Source organism: Melanostigma gelatinosum (assembly GCF_949748355.1).
Source record: "Melanostigma gelatinosum genome assembly, chromosome: 16".
In the NCBI taxonomy this organism is placed as follows: domain Eukaryota; kingdom Metazoa; phylum Chordata; class Actinopteri; order Perciformes; family Zoarcidae; genus Melanostigma; species Melanostigma gelatinosum.
The window spans coordinates 17,868,189-17,890,598 of NC_136649.1; the positions used below are offsets into that span (position 1 = coordinate 17,868,189).

At 42.8% G+C, this 22,410-nt stretch overlaps 2 protein-coding genes across 4 annotated transcripts; one reads left to right on the forward strand and one right to left on the reverse strand.

Annotated features, from left to right (window-relative positions):
- Positions 1–72: 72 nt before the first annotated feature.
- On the reverse strand, positions 73–15,325 carry LOC306790569 (RAS guanyl-releasing protein 1-like; the record flags this gene model as incomplete). The annotated part of the gene is given in 18 exon segments (XM_079286939.1): positions 73–1,280; positions 1,387–1,712; positions 2,701–2,832; positions 3,228–3,264; positions 3,377–3,521; positions 3,993–4,102; positions 4,267–4,371; positions 4,944–5,024; positions 5,435–5,710; positions 5,796–5,912; positions 6,719–6,892; positions 7,012–7,165; positions 7,784–7,915; positions 8,003–8,054; positions 9,520–9,654; positions 14,434–14,609; positions 15,189–15,307; positions 15,311–15,325. Coding segments are annotated over 18 exon segments (2,421 nt in total). The 3' UTR covers positions 73–1,145.
- A 2,092-nt stretch (positions 15,326–17,417) lies between these two features.
- Positions 17,418–20,603, forward strand: exd1 (exonuclease 3'-5' domain containing 1). 3 transcript variants are annotated; one of them, XM_079285995.1, is made up of 11 exons: positions 17,418–17,770; positions 17,867–17,932; positions 18,034–18,067; positions 18,158–18,234; positions 18,353–18,426; positions 18,590–18,673; positions 18,795–18,899; positions 18,980–19,060; positions 19,157–19,300; positions 19,391–19,582; positions 19,750–20,603. In XM_079285995.1, the coding sequence occupies exons 1-11, from the start codon at positions 17,563–17,565 to the stop codon at positions 20,353–20,355; spliced, it is 1,671 nt and encodes a 556-aa protein (XP_079142121.1). In that variant the 5' UTR covers positions 17,418–17,562; the 3' UTR covers positions 20,356–20,603. The 3 variants fall into 3 exon arrangements, with proteins under 3 accessions (XP_079142121.1, XP_079142123.1, XP_079142122.1); XM_079285996.1 differs by lacking the exon at positions 17,418–17,770 and having other exon boundaries at positions 17,771–17,932; XM_079285997.1 differs by lacking the exons at positions 18,158–18,234; positions 18,353–18,426.
- Positions 20,604–22,410: the final 1,807 nt, after the last annotated feature.

The window sequence follows — 22,410 nt, forward strand, 5'->3', positions numbered from 1 at the left end:
GAGGCTTTAGTGGCCCCCAGTGGTCAAACTGAGTAACACACGCAGTGATTTTAAACAGAATAGAGTATTTATTATCACAATAAGAGAACAATACTGAGAGAAAGGATGAGCCTTGACTTAATTAAGATGGCACTGTGTATACTTAGTATTTACAGTACATTACACGCATTACAAACACATGTAGCTTGACTCACACTACAACACTCTCACAACAATAAGGTGATATGGCTGCACAATGAAAGTAAATGTCAATCAACATGATGCCAAGTAACACACGCACAAGCATAAATAATTCACCGAAAGTACCAGCATGCTGTACAAAATGTTCATTTCTGTTACTCCCTACATGACCTGTGTAGTGTTTGAAACAATAAATATTAACAGAAGCACTGACAACATCTTGTGCATTGATATGAACGGGGACAACGATGCAGAGCAACAAAAGTTCTGTACATCTGATGCCTCCAACCTTCATCCTGCTGCTGTAATCAGTGGGCACTCGTGTTTAACAATAATAACAATGTTGCACCTGTGATAATCACAATAAACGTCTTGTTTTCCTCTGATTTCCATTTTATGTTTAACATAAATATCGAGTCTTATTGTTGATCAAGAACTGATCAAACACATTTTGCCCTATTTTCACTCTTAAATAATGCACACTCCTTCATTCAATATTTGTTTCTATGTTCACCTTAAACAAAGGGAACTCCGTTCCAGCTCCTAATGGTTCACTAAAAAAAGTGAGTAATGCTCATTGCAACAATTTTCATTCTTCTTCAAACTGTACAATACAGTAGAAGGGCTCCTCCTGCTCACTTGGACCTTCTTTAAGTATAACACCGCAGTATTGTTCCTGTCTTTACTGTAGCTAGTTCCAAAAAAATCGATACTCCTCAAAAGGGTTCTTCACCTCGTTATTGGTGACATGATGATTGGCTTTTTTGTTTGACTGTTTACCACTCGCATTAAAACACCTTGACTAGCTATGTGCATTATATCTTACTTAACGCCAGATGGATTGGGTCAGACTGGTAAAACATTTGCTCTGTTCATGACCAATAACTTATTGAATCCAGATGTATACATGTTGCCATTGGGGGGTAGCAGCAGTCTCCCTAGAGGAGGTCCAGTGTAAGTGTGTTCTAGGAGGAGGAGTCCTCCTCCACAGGGTGGAGAGCATGCCTCTTGAGCAGTGTCTTTAGTATCTCCACCTCCCGCTCTGCCTCCTTCAGCTTCCTACGTAGTGTCCCATTGGCTATCTGGAGCCTCTGGTTGTCCTGCGAAAGACACAGAAGATTTGTATCATGCATAGTAACTGTGGTGCATTTAAGTCCTGTGCCTTTTGTTTGGGAGGAAAAATGAAACTTGGTTCTGGACACTCACTGATTCCAGAGATTCATAGGTGGGTTTGTTCTCCTCATCTGGCTCTGTAGGCTTTTTGGCAACAGACGATCTGTTTTCCCACTTGGCACAGTGTCGCTGTTTTCTCTGGGGCAGCGGGCTGGGACATGAGGTGAGGAGGGGTGTTGTTGGGACCAGCAGAGAAGGCTGAAGGCAGCTGGCCTCAGGGTCTGCTGAGGACAGTTGGAGTCCCTCTGTCTGGGTGGCACTATTGACCCACCGACGCCTCGAATAGGAGGCGACTGGCGAGTCTGGGCTCCAGTCTTTGCTGTCATCTGGCGGGTAGGGGAAGGGACATTCTTCTAAACCTGGATGAAATAAGATAAGTCTTTATTAGTCCCGCAGTGGGGACATTTACAGGATTACAGCAGCATAGTGGATAGTGCAAACAAGAGACATAGTAAAAAAACAAGTAGTATAAATGACTAAATGCGTAATATAACAGTGAAGAATATTACTAATAACGAATAACTGAAATATAATTCATAAAGACGATTTTTTATGTCGTTAGTGTTGGGTGTTGACGGGGTCATTATCAGTAATTATTTTAAGTGAGACAAATGGAAAATGCAGATTGTTATCATGACATACCTGACTTGACTTTTTTCCAAAATCATGTATTTAAGGAGAACAAGCTGATACGATTCAATTAATCGGGGGCCACAAAACAAAATGACTCAATTCAGTATATGCACTGAAAAACAAGCCAAATGAACCACATGCCAGAATAGCACGTCACAAAGACTCATTTGAAGAGGGGCTGCGTTAATATAGCCCCCATGCTTTTAACCAAGTGTCTTGATGTGTCAACCCTCCCGAAGTAGAATCGAAAGCTCTTCTTCTGTTCTGAATGTAGTAGCTTTCTCACTGCACGTGGGTAGCTTCAGTATTACTGTAAATGAAACGGTTCCCTAATGCCAGCTGGAGGGAAACCACCCTGACAGTAGACCCTGTGCTCAAGAGTTGTTTTCTTTAAAGCTGCAGCAAACTAAAGTGAAGCCATGTCAATTCTGACTTTCATTGCTTTCTGTACAGTGTGTCGGGCAATACCGATTACCAATACAGGAAATAACATACTTAGTTCATGAACATGTGCCTTAAAAGGTCTCTGCCACCAGATGGCACCTGTCTCAGGGACTTACTGATCGCTGCCATGTTACATGCATGTTATTGTCTTCATAGTTCAGGTGAGAGTCTGCATCTGTGGGAACTTTTGTAAAATGATTGTATTTGTTGTCACTGTGTGTGTTAATGGGACTGTTTATGCAGATAATGAACCCAATCACCCAAACCCACCCTCTGAGGCGCCCATGGTGACAGGGGTGGAGCTCGGTGTCGGACTGTCGATAGCGTTGGTCACTTTGGCGTTCTTCTTGCACTCAAACGCCACCTGGTCCTTGCACAGCCTGTGGCAGTTCATCCCGCAGTCTGAGCCAAAGAAAGCACAACATGTCAGAGCAGGAACTAGCGTTAGTCTAACATCTACAAACTGACTTCTACTGACTTTTCTTTGAACACCATCTCTTCTGCAAATGCAACTCTCAGACTTTTGCATGCTTACCGTCAGGCAAACAAATAAGCTCTCAGATCTATTGCGGGACGGGGGAGGGGGAAAAAACTGTGGTTCTGGCTGCAGATTTCTTCTTTTTTTTTTTTGATGTGCTGCAAGGCTCATCTAGCTGTGTGCAACACAGAAAACCACACTACACCGTCTTAAGATAGCTTCACTTCACCTGCTCCCCACAAGACAATGTGTGAACCTCATGTTTAAGCATGATACTGACTGACTTTTTTCTTCGGGCCAAAGATATAATAATAATCACCTCTGCATCTGTAGCCTTGCTTGATGACACCCCACAACTGTGAAGAAGAATATGAAGACCTTTTTCACATCACTGTATTTTGTTGCTCTGACATAATAGTTAAGCAGTTTCATTATTTCATCATACATTGAGTTTTTGTGGTGACTTACAAATCCTGAGCAGTTGTCACAAAAGGTTGGTTTCATGTAAGTGGTCTCCTGGAAGTTGTGGACAAAGCCAAGACCCAGTTTGGAGCAGATGACACTCGCCCGCATGAAATAGGCTGTGATCTCCTCTCTGCTGATGAGGCCTTCCCTGGACAACCACAACACATACACAGTATAACGTATAACAAATGAAACTGAGCTGTAAATGAGCAGTATATATGAGAAGCGGATAGTATCTTAACTTCATATCTTAATGTTTGGTAATGTCCAACCTGGATTATTTGTCTGCACCCTCCTCTGCTACACACTAAACCACTTTGTCATTGTGTAATGTGAAAATATAACCCTCGACTATGGTGTTTTTTTGTGTTTAGGGTTAAATGAGGGATCACATGTTATACTGGACGAGCACGAGAAATAAAACGGTGATCATTTGGTTGTGAGAGTTATGGTAAGTTCTGCAGCTATTTTTTGTTTCCTGTTGCTATCACTACAAATACCACTTTTTCCTTCCTTTCCTCTGAGGTCACAAATGAGCTCAGAGCGCGCGTGTGTGTGTGTGTGTGTGTGTGTGTGTGTGTGTATGTGTGTGTGTGTGTAACCTGTCAAACAAGCTCACTTCTCTTTGTCCATGACACAGAAGGAAAACGGAAAGCTAGCTGCAATTTTCTCAAATTCCTCTTGAGAGATGAAGCCGTTCTCGTCGTGATCGTAGTTCTTAAACACGGACTGTGAAAGACAAGAGGCAAACACCATTGTTGCTACTATTAGTGCACAATAGCTGCGAGAGCAGGCTGTCAAAATGGCAGCATCCAGAAAAATAGTTAAAATAATTGATTACGGTTATATAACAGCATTGCTGGGTAGCTACACTTGAAAAGGGAAGCACTTACATCCACCATTCTCTGCACATGTTTGCTGATGGTTCGGGGATCCGGTTTGGGAGCCACTCCTGGTGCCCAGTCCACAACCACTGGAGGTCTAGAGGGGGTGGCTGGCTGATAGAAAATGAATATGTCATCAAAAAAACAAGCCTGCGAATGCAGATAAACATGCAAACTATTATCTGAGCCATTCTGTTCCACTAAATCTATGACTGTCCTTCAGAAGCAGAGGCAATGCTGGCGAACTAGTCTTTGAAAAAAGGTGAGTAATGCTTTGAAGGACATTTATGTATTTCGCCATTTTAGGAAATCATTTTCTTTCTTGCAGAGAGTTGAATGAGAATATTGATAGCGCTCTCATGTTTGTAAATATGTAGCTGTAGCCAGCAGCCAGTTAGCTTAGCTTAGCATAAACAATGGACAATGGGAAAACAGCTTTACACTTTACACAAGAGTTTTGTACAGAATACACATCGGAGATGATCCATGTTAATTGGTGAGCATTAGAGGTGCTGGTAATTCGATTGTGTCACCTTTGGACAGAACCAGGCAAGCCATTTCCCCCTGTTTCCAGTCTTTAAGCTAAGCTAACCGGTAGCTTCATATTTAGCATACAATCGAAAGTGGTAGCAATCTTTTCATTGTGGCTGGTAAACAGCTGTTAACTGTCTGCTTCTATCACTCACAAGTGCTCTACAGTTCTTGGGTTCCCTGGTGTAAGACAGTTCATAGATCTCATCCTCAGTGTAGTAAAGGTCCAAGGACAGCTGTAGGGAATGAGAGAGAACACATGGCGGCACATGAGAGGTAAACAGAAAGAGTAAGAGCTCTCTTTCGAGCTCGATTTTTGTCTTTGAAACATGTTTTGATGAGGGCAATATTAGGTCACAGAGTAACCATTATCTCTTCATGGGCATTCTGTGGTTCAAGTACGATTACAGCACCGCACACAGATGGCACAACAATATAGCAATCTGAACTCTCTCTCTCATTCACACTCGGTTCGTCACCCACACACTCATAGATCATAGACTCTCATCACACCCACACACGCGCGGACAATCCACATGCTGTAAGGCGCTCATTTGCATCTGCGGTTGCGTTTAGTGAATCACATCAAGCTACATAACAATTTGAAAACAATCAAAAGGTAATGTTGCATTGAAGGGTGCACTACCGTCAACAAATGGACCAGGTCCTTGTTCGCGTCCAGCCTCGGATGGATTTGCTGGAGCTGGATCAGCTCATTAATGTGGCTGTAGAGTGCCTGGAGCTTCTGGACATTCACCTTGTTGTCCTCCACATAGTCCGACATGGCCTCGTTAACCGAAATCAGATCTTTGAGGTGAACGCCCAGAATGGGGATTTTAAAACCTGTACACTTGTTGTACGCTTGTCTATAGTTGTCATAGTTCCTGCAAGAGGACAGCAGGTCTGTCATCTCGTTCAGTACCTGGGGAGGGAATAGATTTCCTTTCGTGAGAATGCTTTGGCTCTGAATATGAATGGGATCTTGTGGTGGTATAGGTGTCATTTACCTTGGTGACCTCGCTGGGTACATGTGAGGTGGTGTCCTTCAGTCTTGATATCGAGCTGTGACAAAGCCCTCCCACCACCGCCATTAGTGTGTTGTAATTGTGCATGAGATGTAGATTCTGGTGGACGCACACAAAAAAGCACAGGTATCAGTCCATCCGCACACACACACACATAAACACGCACAATTAAACTTGTTCCAGGTAGCCCTGGTTATATAATTCACAACACTGCAGTTACATAATCCACTTGCATTGTTGGGCTTTTCTTACTGCGCTCTGATATCTCACTCTTTTTTTGGAAGTGCTTTCCCCTCTCTTTTCTGTTCTCTGAATTTGTGCTGTCACTGGAGCATTATGGTGTGAAATTCGTTTCCACACCCATGGGTTTGAGGTTGACAGCAGTGAGCAGCAGCAGACTGGTGCATTAGTGTAACAGTGCAAGAGGTCCTCCAGAGTACAAGCCTGCCTAACTGCTCCCTTGTCAGCGCATTGCTTCTCAGCAGGCCGCAGGCAGCTTCACATTGGAGTGGTTTTAGAAGCAAGGTTTACACTCAAGAGTCATTTCTGTCTTTTCCACTTCCGCATCCTCCTCTGTGTCTAAGTGTGTTCCACTTGACGACTCCATTAGCTTGCATTCAGTTCATCATTTTATATTGGGAAAATCTTAGGACATGCTAAAAGCCTGCAGCAGAGCTGTTGAAAATCATTACCGGCTCTTCGTGAATATGCATTATGCAACTGCCAATTATGTAGCATCTATAGTGCTGTTCAGAGTATGAAAATAGGCTGTCATTAGTTGGACAAAGTGCATGAACAATAGTACGTAGATGCAAGCAAAGAGGAAATGTGTCAAATAGAATTTTTCTGCTAAACCAGGAACAGAAAGTGCAAGAGTAGTAGTGAGGGGTTGATTAAACCACTACCTTTGCCACGTGGATAAACTTGGTGAAAACCTCAGCCCTCAGCTGAGCTGTCGGCCTGCTCAGCACCATCAGCTGAACCCACTGGGAGATACCATTACACAGGGCGATGGAACGCTCCATCACGGGGATGTCCTTCATGCAGCAGCTTCGAATGTAATTCTGAAAGTCTACAAACTGACAGAGAGAGGAGCATAAACTGCTGAACGGAAACTGGAAGGCATTTCCCGTCGAGAGGAAATACCTTCTGGTTTTTTCGTTGTACACTCGAATCGTGTTTTAGTGTGTATACTCACTGATATCCTGCAGAAGGACTTGAATTCCAGGAAGGTGAGATGCTCAGCCAGCTCAATGGGCTCCAGGTGATCAAAAAGAAGAGAGACCTTCCTCTTTTTACTGCTGTTCGCTTTGATCTTCTGGCTGGCCTTCCACGACCAGTCCCGTTCATTTCTAGAACACACCATCCAACATCACACAACTGCATTTACAATCAGCAGTTTAACAGCTTTAAACATTGTTGTGTCTATCAATACAGACTTGTGTTAATGTGCTCGGGAATTATCTTATCTAGTCAAGATGCAAACACTTCCAAAGTTACCAATATGCTAAATTACATATACATTTTGGACATAACTGTGCAGCCATAAATTGTACAGTTTTGATTCATTTTATTTCAACAATTCATATATATATAATATTAGTTCTTCTCTGATTGTAAATTGAATAGCTCAGTGTTTTGGGCAAGACGTTGAGGACATCGCTGTGGGTTCTGGGAAATTGTGACATTTTCTGAAACTTTATCGACTACATGATCGATTGATTAACTGAAAAAAATAATTGCGGATTAACAAATGATTGTTAGCTGCAGCCCAACTAGCCATGTGGTCAAGTGCGGCAGATAGAACACACATGTGCACGTGATGTCAAACCATGTAGCAAACCAAAGCAGCCTCAAAGTTATACTGTTCACAGTTCAAAGTCTGGATTGTGGATCGTGACTGAACAAACCACAGAGTGTCGTTTCGGCCTAATTTCTCAGTTGCCAGCTGGTCAGAGATTAACACTTACATCCATTTGGTCTCGAGGAGAGAGCAAAGATGCTCCTGTCCCTGCTCTCTGATCAGCTCCCGAAACTGGTCCAGGCTGTCCGACAAGCTGTGGTGCAACCGGAACATCATCCAGAATTCCTGGATCCAATACCTGCAGGTCAGAGATGATGCCATGAGACCGATACAGAACATACAATTCAAATTAGACTCGTACAATGCGTCGTCGTGTTAAACTGACCTGATGAGGTAGCATATCCTCTGGCACTCTGTTGGCTGCTCGTTGTCCACCGCTATTTTGAATGTGAGGGCTTTGGTGAAGGAGCTGATTTAGACTTTTTGTGATTAGCAACCTCGGTAAAGATTGGTTTTATCGTCTGAAAGTTAAAGCTGGGATTCACATCAGGTGTCAGCAGCGGTTCAGGCTTTACAACACTTTTGCTTCGCCGAAAATTGTTTGTCGGTAAATCATTGAAATTGTACAAGAGTTTTGAGTAAACAATGAACACGTGTCTATTTTGACTCCAGGGTGCCTTTCAGACAAACAACTCATTAATAAAACTACAGCAAATAAGCAAAAAGCGAACAGAAGTGGCATTTGGTAATGTGGGAGGAGGCGACTGCATGAAGCAAAACTCTGATGAGCATCACTGAATGAATCATTCTGGCATACAGAAGTAAGCGAATAACAAAATGTACAAAGAGAACACACAATCAATGCCTCACATACCGTAGAGCAGCCGTTGATTCATGTGCATTGTTTAGTGGTCGCACTCTGACGATGTTTTTATCAAAGCCCATCAGAATATTATTATTCGACATGGTCGCTCTGGCTTCCGATTTTCACGCGTTGACCACAAAAACACTGTCCTGACAATTTATATACAGTACACACACGCAATGACATTTCCTTATTATACTAAGCAGCTCTTCCATATAGACTGACACTAAAGCTCTCAATTGGCAGAAATCAGCTTGAAGTGATTCATATAAAAAGGCTAATTGCGTCATGGGAGCAGAAGATCTGCCCACGCAATCCCAAGGCCAGACTGTGATGAAGGCTGTTAATGGCCCCTGTGTCTCTTCCCCACATCCTTAGCAAAGGGGCATTCGGCGTTGCATGCTCGGACGTGGGTTTGTGTGAACGGGGACTCTTTAAGCAATAGAGGGTCTGTGTTTATTTATAGTTGAAGAGGACCTGAATGTGAACGCGGCAAAGGTAATTAACACCTGAAACCCAGAGGCTGCTCACCGGGGTCAGTAGGTTCCTCTGAGAAGCTTAGCGGTGCCACTGCTGTTTCCTGAATGGAAGCCTAGATTACAAGCCTTTCACTCAAGTCACATCACTAACAAACAAACAAAAAGACAAGGTGTTTTCACGGTGTGAAGTCGGGAAAATGAAAGAGACAGAATCAAAGATTTTGAAAGAGACACAACACGTGATGGTAATCGACTCCCTGTTATTGAATGCATGGGATACCGGGCCCAGAGTGAAGGGAATTTACACGGACAGAGATGTAAAAGGTCTACACCAACTGACAGCAGGAGTAAACATGAGCTGCCACTTGCCTATCACATTTTACACTGACAGCTACAGGCCGTCGTTAGCCAAGTACAAGCTTGATTGCCAGTTGCTGTTGACAACCAAAGGAAAGCTGCACACAACAGAGCCAGTGATCTGATCCCGGGTTGCATTTGGTGCTCCAAATTGGCCAGTGCATTGTTTGAATCATCTGTCTGTGTTGAGACAGCGGTTACAGCTTAGTGTCGGACGGTTGGAAGGATATAGAGCGGTGAGTTTGTCCAGCAGATCACAGGAGGAGATGTGGATACGGTGCATGGTCAGTGTGATGTTCAACAGATGGCTGCTTCCACACACACCGCCTTCCGAGTCTGCAAGACACAAAATGCACAGGCTTCAGTTTACCCTCCTTGCTACAACGTGGAGGGGAAAAAAAACACCTTTTGCAAGTCAACATGTCATCCCTTAAAATAAAAGTTTCATCAGAGGTGATACAAGGTTTCCGTTGTTTAGGTGGTGTCACACATCACATGTGTGTTTAACTTTACTTTGCAGCCATCATTGCTCTGCTAGAGCTATGGGTTAATGTTGAAAAACAAACAAACAGACTAAGCAGTCACCTTTGTCAAGGATCAGGCTGGTGAATCATTCTCTTTGCCAATAATTCCTACGTCACAAATATATACTTTCATATGAAAATATAGAATATCACAGCCTTATCCTTCATTTAATATGTTCTGGATGAAATGTGATGGTGGATGCAGTGCTTCATAGATTATTCTGGAGTATTATGATCCCATGACTCTGAATAACTCTCAAGTGTTACCTGTGAAAACCATGACATAGATATTCCCATCATTGACAACAGAGGGTTAGGTTAACCTGCTGAAACACCAACTGAAAGCATACACTGTAACACATTTTGTCATACTGTCCAGCACGGACCCCATTTGTGAAGATTTGCCTTTTCCTCTGATTGTGTGAACCTCTGCGGCTTGCTAGTCTCACTACCTTTTTCACTTCCGTCTTCCTTGTGTATATCTCACTTCCTCCCATTGTGGCCAGACCACCTTTTCTTATCTCGGTTGTCTGATGCTGGGCTACAGCTGACATCTTGAGACCCACGGAGTGAGAAACATTCTTGTCGACCACTTCAAAAAAAAAAAAAAAACGAGCCATGTAATGTGTACAAAATATTACGTTACATCACAACGCCAGGTCTGACCTTTTAATTGCAGAAAACACACCACCAGAAAAACGCACCACTTATCTTAAAACCAACGCTACGTGCAGTCAATTAGCGACGGACACAAAGAAGAAGAGCTTTTAATTGCATCTTGAAAATATTCTGTATATATCGCGGTACATTTTAGGCTGTTCACATCTCCCTTCGACAATCTGTAAAGAATGAAAACATTGTGCTGAAAATGTGTGAGTTCTCCAGCTGAGAATTGTTTCCCTTTAAGCTTTACCAGTGTCTTGACACCATCAAGGACATCAGGGAATCTGTGGACCCACTTTTAAACCATATCACCTTGGAAATACCTCGGACGCCATGGCAACATGTTTTCTAATCTATGTTATCTGTAAGCAACTCACCACTCCACCTGCAGCTGAGTAATCTAGCCCTCATATCCTGCATGGGGTGTGTTTCTGTTTGTAACACGCAGCTGCTACCAGTCAAAGCCAGTGAATATCAATGTCCTCACCAGTCAAGTCAACAAGAGAGTAAAAGAGAAGAAGAGTGAAACAATGCCTCGCAATTAAAAGAACATGGCTGGTATTAAGTACGAACGCTTTGATGCAGTTAAGACATATAGAAGGCAATACCCACTTCTTCTTCTTCTTGGCATTTGTGATAAACTCAGGTAAAACAAAAGACGCCCTTTTTACTCAAATGATCAACTCGCACTCGTATTGTACTTCAAACTCCGGCAGCAGGTATCAGGTGTGAATCAGCCAAAGTCAGAGCTATGGCAACTGCACAACAGGAAGTCATGACTCTCCATCAAGTAAACAATTGCTCCATCCCTTTTTTCACAACTTTCCAACCGCTAACCCTCCCTGTGCAGGGTTAATTGCAGGCGGAAATCCCCTCTGTACTGTCTGTTCCTGACTGGAAAATTAGGAAAGCTGCCGCCCGCTACACTGGAAATGTGTGATACTGTATGGTGATAAACACAGCCCAGGGGCACACAGCGCCTGGCTCACTTTTAAGGTTATCTTAGACATTCATCTGCATGTCACTTTTCCTTGTTTTGACAGAGCCTTTCAGACTGGATGGTCCCTTTGTTTCAGAGGATTACAAATCAGATGCAGGATGATGATTATGCCTCTGTACTCTGAACGAACATCTCCAAAATGATCAGGACCCACAGTAAATGTATGGACTTTGTTTGAATTTAAACTTTGGAGCAGGGATTCCCTGTAACCGGTACTTGTACCACAGGGAGTATCTCTGCAGTTTGAAGGTACATCGAAAGATTGTGGAGTAGTTTGACTCATTCTATCAAATAGAATTTCATGATTCAACTTTAACAATATGTCTATAAAAAGAAGAGTGTGGGAAAACTAGTTTGCCGGCAAGCAAAGAAGTAAGCTAAAAGCAATGGATATATATATATATATATATATATATATATATATATATATATATTAGGGGTGTAACGGGTCACAAAATCCACGGTTGGGTTGGGTACGATACAGTGGAGCCACGGTTCGGTACGGTTCGGTACAGTAGAAAACTATAAATGCCAGAGAAATGTACTTGATTTTAAAATATATTTATTCATTACAACTAACATCATGAAGTTATTCTTTGACTTTGAACAATGATGGAACTATACCTGAGTGACCCATCTTCTGGGGTGTCTTCTTAGCAACACATAAGCATAAAAAACAAAAACTGCTCCTTAATGTTATGGAGTATTGTTACTTACATCTTGCTTACATCTTGTATTGTTACTTACATCTTGCAAAAGAGATTTTTAATCTCAATGGGACTACCTGGTTAAATCAAGGTTTTAAAATTTATTTTTCTTTTCTTTTTTTATTCAAACGTATTCGGTTCGTATAAATATATATATAGCTAAAAGTAATGGATAAACAGTTGAAATAGTGAACCTAAAGTAATGGACAATATAGATAAAAGAAATGGACAAATGGTTGATGTCCCATAGACATCTGACATCTGTGTTACGTTGACGCTCACCTTTTGCACATCCCCTGATCAATGCTTTTGCTAATCCTGCACAAAACGGTACAGCTCTCTTATTCGGAAAACATTGTATATCGTACATATTACAGTTACATACTGGAGTTATATTGTACCTATTTGTTATGGTATTATTTAGAGTAATTGTCCCGTATTTGTCTTGTAATTTTGCTATTTTCTATTTATGTTCTTGACCTTTGCAGTACATTGTCTGTATGTTTTCTTTCCTCTTAATATATTTTTTGTATGAACCAAACACAAAGGCAAATTTCATGTAATTTCATGTAATTTACATCTACTTTTATATCATTACTGGATCGATGCTATCCAATGTAAAATCACTTCAAATGAAGACATTTGGAACATGATAGGGGGAGTTGATGGAGGAGTTCATCTGACAAGGGAGCCACTGCTTTAGAGGTTGAGGGCTCTCTATACGGCCAACAGGAAAGTTCTCACTGTGAGAATCATATTGTGTGATGTCTTACATATTTTATAAATGATATCGAACAAAAAGAAAACCTGTATGAATACAAATTAACTGTAAAATGAAATGCAATATGTGTATATATATATATATGAATTAGCTTGACATTGGGCATGTTCAGAGCGTGCAGTGTGGTTGAGAGAGAGTGATGATGTCAACAGCTATTGATCCACACCTCATAGTGCTCTGCATTTCAAAGGCTGGTCAGCATCTGAGGACCACTGTTAGGGGAGCTGACCTTTCCGCTCAGCCAGGCTTCAAGCTGCCATCAGGTAATCCTTCAAATAGCTCTTACGTGCACTCTCACATTTGAAAAGGTGGCAGGACTAGCGGCCCTTAGGGGTTCGCCTGTCATGTGGGCCGGGAGGAGCAGGACTAATGTTCCATTTTATCAGGAGAAGTTGTTCAAGGAAAACCCCATTCAAAACACACTGTCCTCAGTGAGATACTATCTTGAGCATGTGCGTGTGGATCTCACATTCTGACATTTTTTTTCAGCAAGTGTTCAGAGCATGCTATGATACTGCACTACAGGGTTCCTTTACTCTTCCTCTTCTGATTAATTCAGTTCCCTTCGTCAATCTGAAATGAGCAACAGGCTGTCGTTACTGCCCGCTTTTACCTCTCCACAGATAACTGTAGTTACGGGATGTCATTTGATGTGCAGCCTATTGTAACGCCTCTCCATTGCTCTTGCTCCATTTGTGTAACCAGGCAACGGCAATTTGAAAGCGTGTCTCTGCAGAGACGCAATCACCATAACTCTGGGAGCACTCCTGACAACTTGATGAAGCCAATGATCATTGCTTGATTGATCCAGTTACAGCCCACTTAATCACTGCTGCTCTTTTTCATAGAAAAAACTATATATATCTTGTGTACAGTAAAATATTGATACTGATACATTCATTGACAAATACAGTGACATAAGAAATGATGATAAACGTAATCAAATATTGTTTTCCTCAATATTTTCAAATCACTTGAAGCAGAAGAAAACTAAATCTGACTGGCAAGCATCCATAGGACGGATTTCATCTTCAAAACATAAAACCCTACTTTAAACAAAAACAAATTCAACTGTCTTAAGAAAACCCATTTCACTTTAAAATGCCTGCTCCATTTCTTTAGGGGCTTGCCCAAACTTGTTGGAGGTTTGCGGCCAAATGCCAGGAAAAAAGGTGGGAAAAACAGAGACTTCTGGGAAACAACAACAGTATGTGATCACTCATGCACGAAGGCTTTTTATCTTCTTGTTTCTCAATAACAGAAGCGAGTACTGCAGAAAAGTCAAACTGAGACTAAACATTCACAAAAGGCCACACAAGGTCACACAAACACGGACCACACACACACACCGGTGCTCAGTCCTCATGCTGTACACCTCACTGCAGTATTCCACCAATTAAAACCCAACACTGGTGAAATGGCAGGTCAGCTTTAACTCACCAAAGCACTGCAGACAGGCCTGGATGATGTCCTTCCAGCTCCCCCCTTTGGTGAGGGGACCCAGGGACATCATGGATTTCCCAGGGGCGGTTTGGGCCGGGCTGGGTTTGTGGAACCTGTGAGGGCGGCCTGGAGGAGAAACTCTAGACTTGGAGCTGCATCCTGGAGACACTCTCCTTGAGAAACACCAACACAAGAAGAGTGAGGGGGAGGAGGGGACAGGAGGGCTTGCTGCAATGAAAGTCTATTCGTACACGTGTTTCAAACCTTAATCTCATGAGACCACAGATGATGACACATGAAACGATCTGTGTAATTGTCACAAAAAAATCGGAGCCATTGTTTGAATTTAAGAACCCCACTGGAATTTAGCTCTTCATTGTTCTCATTTCCTTCCTCTTAACTGAGGGGAATACCGGTTGATTGCGGACATCCAGTTTAACCAGTTGAATGACCAGTAAACAAGACGGAATTTCTTCGAAACATGTAGTTTAAGTGCAGCAGGTCAGAAAGTAACTACAGTTTAGATTAAAGAACCTGTGCGTAAAGTAATTGGGTAGCCTAAAGTTCGCTGTTCACGCACCGTTTAGGCACAAATAATTGAAAAACGTCTGTTTATTAAGCACTAATTACGGTCATTCACACTAGCACAACTCTGATAATTGAAAGAATCAAGTTATTGTTGAATAAGTGCGCACATTTTCGCCAAAACCACACAAGAAACTCCGCTCCAAAAAAAATATGATCTGACTTACGCATCGTCCTTTCCCTTTTCGTCCGACGTTATACTTTCGTTTTGGTTGTTTTCTTTTGATTGACACCCCATGGCGAGGTACTGGGCGACGAGCGGCTGAACTAGGCTGTCCATCTGTGTTCACCTCGATGGGAGCATTTCATTGCTCTGCTCGGCTCAGTGCGCCTCCGCGGTCTCAGCAGCATTGTGCTGACTCGTCAATGGACGTTACACAATTAAGTCACCCAGCTCGCCTGTGAGTGGGCGGCCGTGGTGCCGAGCTTGTCGCTCACACAGAGCGGGCTCTGTATGTAGGCTTCTTCTTTATTTTACGACTTGAATTTAAGAATTAGTTTGGTCGTTGGTGTCTGTTTAAGGGAAGAGCAGGAGAAATTAAATGCAGTTCAAACATTTTTTTTTCTATCGTCTCACTCGTTTGAAACTGTAATAAAATTGGATCATAGATTTCAGTCTGCTGTCCAACATAAAATCATATTCATAAAAAAAGAAATCCCTATAGATTCACACAAAACCAGAGTCCATGTCTCTTTGGGGACATGAATACATTTCGGAAAATCTCTCTTGTAGTTTACTAAAACCTTTTTTGTTTGTTCAGACTGCAGAACAGGAAAAGGGTGGCCCTTCCTCTAAAGATAACAGTGGTTGTAGGTTCCATGGAGGCTTTTATGGGGGATAAATGTATTGTACCAAACTGTAGTAGGTGGTCCAGGGACGAGGTTTCCTGAAGCCTTTCAACTGCTTTAAGAAGAGTCTTATCACACTTACCCGGGTGGAGAACAGAGCTCTGTGAGAAGGGATTCATGTTGACATTATGCCAATGGATAACAACAGTCTGTTAACATCTTAGAGCTAAATTGACACCTAAGGGCAATTGAAAGATTGATTTAAGGGACTGAACAAGTGATTATTCAGAACATTTTGTTATTACGATGACAAAAACTATACATCTGGTGTGTTTAGGCATATTTTCTCAAATAAGAAACCATGTGCAAACGCAGAGTTGGCGCTGTGCTGCCATAGATAATGTGAAAACCTGTGTAGGATATGATTGTAAATGCAACTATTAACAGCTTCTTCTTTTTCACCATAAAACATCAAGTTTAAGCAAAAGGGAACGCTGTTAAATTAGCTACGGAGCTTTGCGTTTGCCCTTTTACACTTGAAATGAACGGTGCTCAGGCCGAGCAACACACTCCATAGCAAAGAATAATAGGTGCACACAGTCTGTGATTAAATCTGAGACAGCTCTGTGCCTCCTGCACCCCCGAGTGTCCTCCCTTTGACGAGGTGCCTCCCTGTGTGCTGTCCACAGGCTCGTAGTTTGAGTTCATGAGTTTCCACAGGCAGACTGAAGTCATAAGAACCTGTGTATTAACAGCTGGCTACTTCTGATAAGATAGCTTGTCTGCACCCTTTTCTGAGTCAGTGCTGTTATCAGACCAGTCAGTGAGGCCTTAAGCCTGCCCTCATGTGGCAAATCTAAATCTGATCCCAGTTGTAACTCAAGTCTCTGCTGCAGCCAGCTGCATGGTGATTTATGTCTTTCGGGTGCAAGTGAAAATAGCATTGAATGTTTTTTTTGGGGGGGGGGGGGGGGGAAATGATCAAGATCTTATTAGAATATATTCAACATTTTGGGCCAAAGTGTACCTCTCTAAGGATATAACATACTGTACAGTCCAACACAGACAAAATAAAAAATGGTCATATGCACATATGAAAATGTATGGCTGCAGATGAACAATTGTCAGATTTCTAGGACACTGACGAGTAGCTCAAGAGTTTGGCTGTGACCGTCCCCTGGTGGCCGCTAATATTTTAGAGTTACTGACCAATTTGGAGAATCCAGACCTTTGGTGGTTATTGAGAATTTTATAGGAGTAGTTATAAGAAGAAATAGATCACTCAGAAGTTAAAGTGTTAATGTGTGGACCGTACTTACTGCAAGCCTGTGAGTATTGCCTGCTCCTGCACCACCACAGACTCTATACAGAACATCATTTAGAAAAGTCCGACTTAGATCAGATCTGAGCTGCAACCTTCTGTCAAACAAAATGTTTTAAACAGCATATAAACCTTCTCTTGCGTTTGTCTATTCATTGGAAAAGTAAATTATAATATATTGTGTCTTTGGTGAGCTAGGAAGGAGGAAGTCAATGGTGAGGTTGACGAGGAGCTCTTGAACGCAACATTGACCTTATACGTAACGGTTGAAACCCGCCTTAAAACTTGAAGAAGAAGAAAAACAGCTCGACACAAACTACGCTGAAAAGCGCCTCGTGAATGTAACGTTATCCCTCTGACGAGTAGCTAGCTAACGTCAAGTGAAATTACATGTTGTTGGCCTAGCTAACGTTAGTAGCGGCGACAGCCTGATGTGTTTAAGCTGTACTGTTTCTTTATTGAGATTTTTTCTTTCTTTAAAAACATCTCGTAACAAACAGAACTTCAAAATGGCCGTGGATGACGTCCAGTTCCTGAGTATCCTCAGGGGGAAACGCGTCAAACTGACCCTGAAGGCTTCATCATACATTGGCGTCATCCAACGTATCAATCGCAACAAAACGCTGATTTTGGTGGACGGTTAGAAAAATGTCGACCTTGTATTTTGTGTTATTAACAATACGTTACTATTCGTCGGCTTTCTGAAGTAACGTTACATTTTGTGTATTGTTTCAGTTCATGGCAGTAACGGCTCTAAAGTTCCCGGTTCTAAAATGTTCTTCGGTCATGAGATCCTAAATGGTGAGTTCACTCATGACAAGTGATATATTTCACAATTTTTTAATATTTGAATTAAAAGTTTTGACATCTCACTTGCCGTTTTTGTCTGATTTTATTAATAGTGGAATTTGCCAATGCAGCAAACACTGGCAGTAGGTAAGTGATCAACAAGCAATGATGTCATTATTGTGACAGCTGACCTGGACACTGAACTGTGACATAATACATATGCAATGTGTTGCACAGAAATATTCACGACCACAGACTTGAACAGCATTTGAATGTGGAAAGGTGTCAGCCATACAGGAAGACAATCACATTGGGTGGGTATGATAGAAATTTGGCGTATTTTATTCATACTCGTACTTAAACTTCAGCATACATCCATCTTCAAATTCATGTCTTCCAAATGGAAATTATTGAGCGGTTCCTTTTTCATAGATGGTGATGAAGATAAAGAGGACTTTGTCAACTTTGTAGTCATCGATGAGTTTCATGAGAAGTTCTGGCCTGCTGTAGGTTGATTTTTACTTCCCTTTTCTGTTGAATAAATCACTTAAATTACATATTTGTCAGTATACAAATCTGCGTGGACAGTATATAATGATGGAGAAGTGTCTTAACTGAGACCTACTGTCTTAAAAACTCTTGATAATGTTTTGAGATCCCATTCATCAGGTGATGCACATCAAGAAGCAGCAAGTGATAGGTGTGGGAGCTTATGGAGTCGAGGTATTTAATGGGAGACTGTGTTGGCTGCAGGTGAGAAGTTCTGCATTCTGCCTTATTGAGTCCTTCCTTCTTGTCCTTCGCTCCTTTCTTTTCCTTCATCACAACAATGACAAAAGAAGAAAATAACCTAAACTGGTCTGCATTCATCTAGGTTGCCACTAAAAACAAGATTTACCTGTTTGATATCCTGTTACTTGGACCTGGGGCCTTTAAGAACGGTCTCGCCATGATCCTGGAGAATAAGGACATACTGAAGGTTAGCATTGTAGACGGACTGGAAATACTGCTCACTGTGATGATGATTACCAAAACATCTGTGTTGCACATACTGTTCAGGTCATTCATGACTGCAGAGCCATAGCTGGATATCTGAATGCTCAGTTTGGAATGAAGCTTACCAACGTCTTTGATACGCAGGTACGTGTGCAGTATTTTCGGGTGACTAACTTTCTGTCATGTGTGTTTAGTTGAGCTTTAATTAGTCCTATTGCTTTTCTTTCTACGTGTGCTTAGATGGCAGATGCCATGTGCTTCTACACTGAGACAGGAGGTCTACTGCCCGACAGAGTCAGTACTCTGCAGGAGGTGGTTAGTCTCCATCTGAAGGTGCCCGCCTCTCAACTCCAATCCCTTCAGATGAAGTCACTGCTCGCCAAGGTACCGGACGTAGTCTCATCCGAGATGGTGTTATTTGCTGTGCGGTTGCATCTGTATGCGCTGGAATCACTGGTGTGTTTGTCTTTACAGGAAGAAAAGGAGTTGTGGTACAAGCGGCCCTGTCCTGTACCCCTGCTGAAGGTGATGGCTCTGTCAGGGATCCACCTTCAGCCTCTCAGACTGGTGCTGCTGGATACTCTTCTGATGGACTACATGGCCCTGGTGGGCTCGTACCTCAGCGGCAGCTTCTATGAACCTGATGAATTACAGCACGTCAGCATGGTGGGTAATTCACAAAGGACCACATTTCCAGGACATATAGTCTGTCTTAGTTTGTAAAATGTATCATCCATTCCTGGTGTGTTTCCAGTGCAAGTGATGGAGGATCAAATCTACAGCCCTCATTATGAGTTAAAATATATAAACAATCTACCTGTTTGCATCCTCAGGAGAGTGTGTTAGAGTTGCCCAGAGAGCTCAGGCAGCTGAAGCAAATGCGTTGTGAGCGGCAGGAGTGGGCTGCCGACCGCTACCCTGTCACAGAACACGGTCTGCTGGATCGCTTCCACCCCCGGACTCGGTCTCCCTCCCAGACTTTGCCTGCAGCAGAGGAGAACGGCCAGCAACACGCGACTGTGGAATCGCCCTCACAAGTGGACCCTCTCCCTCCCAAGTCACCTACGAGCCCTCCAAGAGCCAACAATGTGTTGCCAGTGGAAGTCCGTGCCTCCCCTGACTCGGCAGATCAGCCTCCAGTCCCAGCCAATGCATCAAACCTCGGGAAACAACTGTCTGTTAACAGTCCCCTGTTTCCAGGTGCAGGCAGAGGGCGCACAGAGGTACCGATGGACACAACCGGTAGAGGAAGGCCCTTTGGGAAAGCGCAATCTTTTATCCCGGCCCTACGTGCCTTCGGAAGAAGCTTCCTTCTCCAAATACCACAAGAGCAGAGCCCCAGAGAGAGCATGGGGGACGTAATGCCTCCCGGGAGGATGGGGACGGCTCCTTCTGGCCACAGCCATGCACCTGCACAAGAAGTGATGCCCCAGTGGTAATGACCTGCCGACAGGAGACCATGTTACATCAATACCTAAGTCCATCTCATCTTCACTCCTTCAGTCGTTTAGGTCTTTCAAATATTAAAGGAAGTGTTACACAGCCATAAAAGGACATGTATTGCAGATGACAGCTGTTTTATTGTTTAGCACCAAAAGTGTCCAGTAGATGGCAGTAAATATTCTGTTTTGCGCAGGTTTGTTTAATACCAGGCGGTGATTAATGTTTGGACGTTGCATGCCAGTTCACTCAAATATATTTCTATTGTTTGTGACAAAACATGTCTCTTGTTGTATTTCATCTGCGTTTTGCCTCTAAATCCTTCTCAATTTAGTTTTTACTGTGATAATTGTTTAACACAACACCACATGCCCATTAGACCATAATGTGCTAAACCTAGCATGATTTATCTCCAGTACAGCTTGAAAAACAGCGACTGACATTGATGGATCTACTGTTAATTGAGCAAAAACATTGCTAGCTGATGTTTCTTTTGATTACAAATGACCAAAGAAAACCATTAGACTTGGCACAGGCTGAGCGATGACACTGACTCTCTGCAGCCTCATTCATAGCCACAGTTCAGATGTGCATGTTCACAGGTGGCCAACACCTGCCATGTTCTTTAAAATCAGATCTTATCCATTCAATTTGCTGCATGTGGGGCCGTGCAGACGTCGCAGAGAGGCACTGCACAACCTTCTTTTGCCAGGATCATCAGAGGTTGGTGCCTGGGATCAAAACGAGGCATGGACACAACAGCAGGGCATTGCTATAGCGCCAATTGCCCCCCCCCCCCCCCATATTAACCACATCTTATTGCTATGGTTATCTACATGCAGAGGCTTGGGCCCTTTCCAGAGTTTCCTAATTGAAAGCGTGAAACAGATAAAGTAGGATTTTAATTAACTGGGAGGCTGCCCTTCACAAAGCCTTGCATCTCTCTTAGCAACCGGCTCCTCCTCAGCCTCTGCTCAACACAAGCACGATGGATCCGACCCATATGCCTCCTTTAACCCTTTGAAATGCTGCTGTTGCTCAATCTGTATGTGGGCGGGTCCAGCAGGGAACAAAAGGTGCAACACATGATCTTAAAGCTGATTCTCTTGGTGTTATCTTTGAGCCACTGCACTCAAATATGTTGAATACCTTCCTACGTCTTTTTTATGGATACCTAGCTATTGACTTGCTATGTATGTATTTATTTGTAGGATTCATTACACACAGAAGTCTTGCATGGCTGCAGAATGGGAGCTTTTTTTTATCTGCGTCACTCAACAGTGAAGTTGTGGAGGGGGCTGTGTGTGTGTGTGTGTGTGGGGGGGTGGGGGGTCTCTGTGGAGGACAAGCTCCTGTCATTGACAACCAGATTGGGGCTCTTATTTTAGAGGACCTTGCATTTCCTCTCCGTCACAATAATGCCTTATGTGCAGCACTTCCTGTTTCTCAGGCCTGGGAGGAAGGAACAGGGCGCTTGTCACACAGTAGTCACCGCTTCCTCCCCCACTCCCCCTGCTCACAAACTTCAGACAGTGTTGTGTCCTTCAGAGGGGAAAGATGACTGCACCTTCGGCATCACAGCAGGATGCTACCGAGCTATATTTAGACTCAAGTCGGAAAGGTAGTGCACAGACATAAACACAAACTTTAGGATGTCCAGCTGTGTTGATTTAGCATCTGAAAATGGTGGTTCAACTGTGTAAGGCCAATTATTGTTTTGACTGAGCTGTGGGAACCTGGAGGCCTGCTGTTTGCTCAAGGTGTAATGGAAATAGGTATTAACAATAATTATCACTTTAAAATATTACATGGCTTTTCCTATGGACTGTTTTTAAGTGCACACACAAGTATAGACATTTTGCTTCATTTCTGGTGTTATTTCTGCACCATTATTCAACCGCACGGTGTCAATAGGCAACAAAGCCACCCGGACACGTGCCAGACTGCATTATTGATCACCTAGGCTTGTGGGCACCCTTCTGACAGCACCCAAAACAAAGGCATTGTGTCCCTACTCTATCACCTTATTTACTTTCCACCATGTTATTATCGTA

What these genes read in the sequence shown, in the direction of transcription:
- exd1 (XM_079285995.1), top strand. Translation starts at nt 17,563, where the DNA reads ATGTGTTTAAGCTGTACTGTTTCTTTATTGAGATTTTTTCTTTCTTTA. An exon ending in GCAGCAAACACTGGCAGTAG is followed by an intron (nt 18,068 to 18,157) that starts GTAAGTGATCAA and finishes TGTGTTGCACAG; the next exon opens with AAATATTCACGACCACAGAC. An exon ending in CCAACGTCTTTGATACGCAG is followed by an intron (nt 19,061 to 19,156) that starts GTACGTGTGCAG and finishes ACGTGTGCTTAG; the next exon opens with ATGGCAGATGCCATGTGCTT.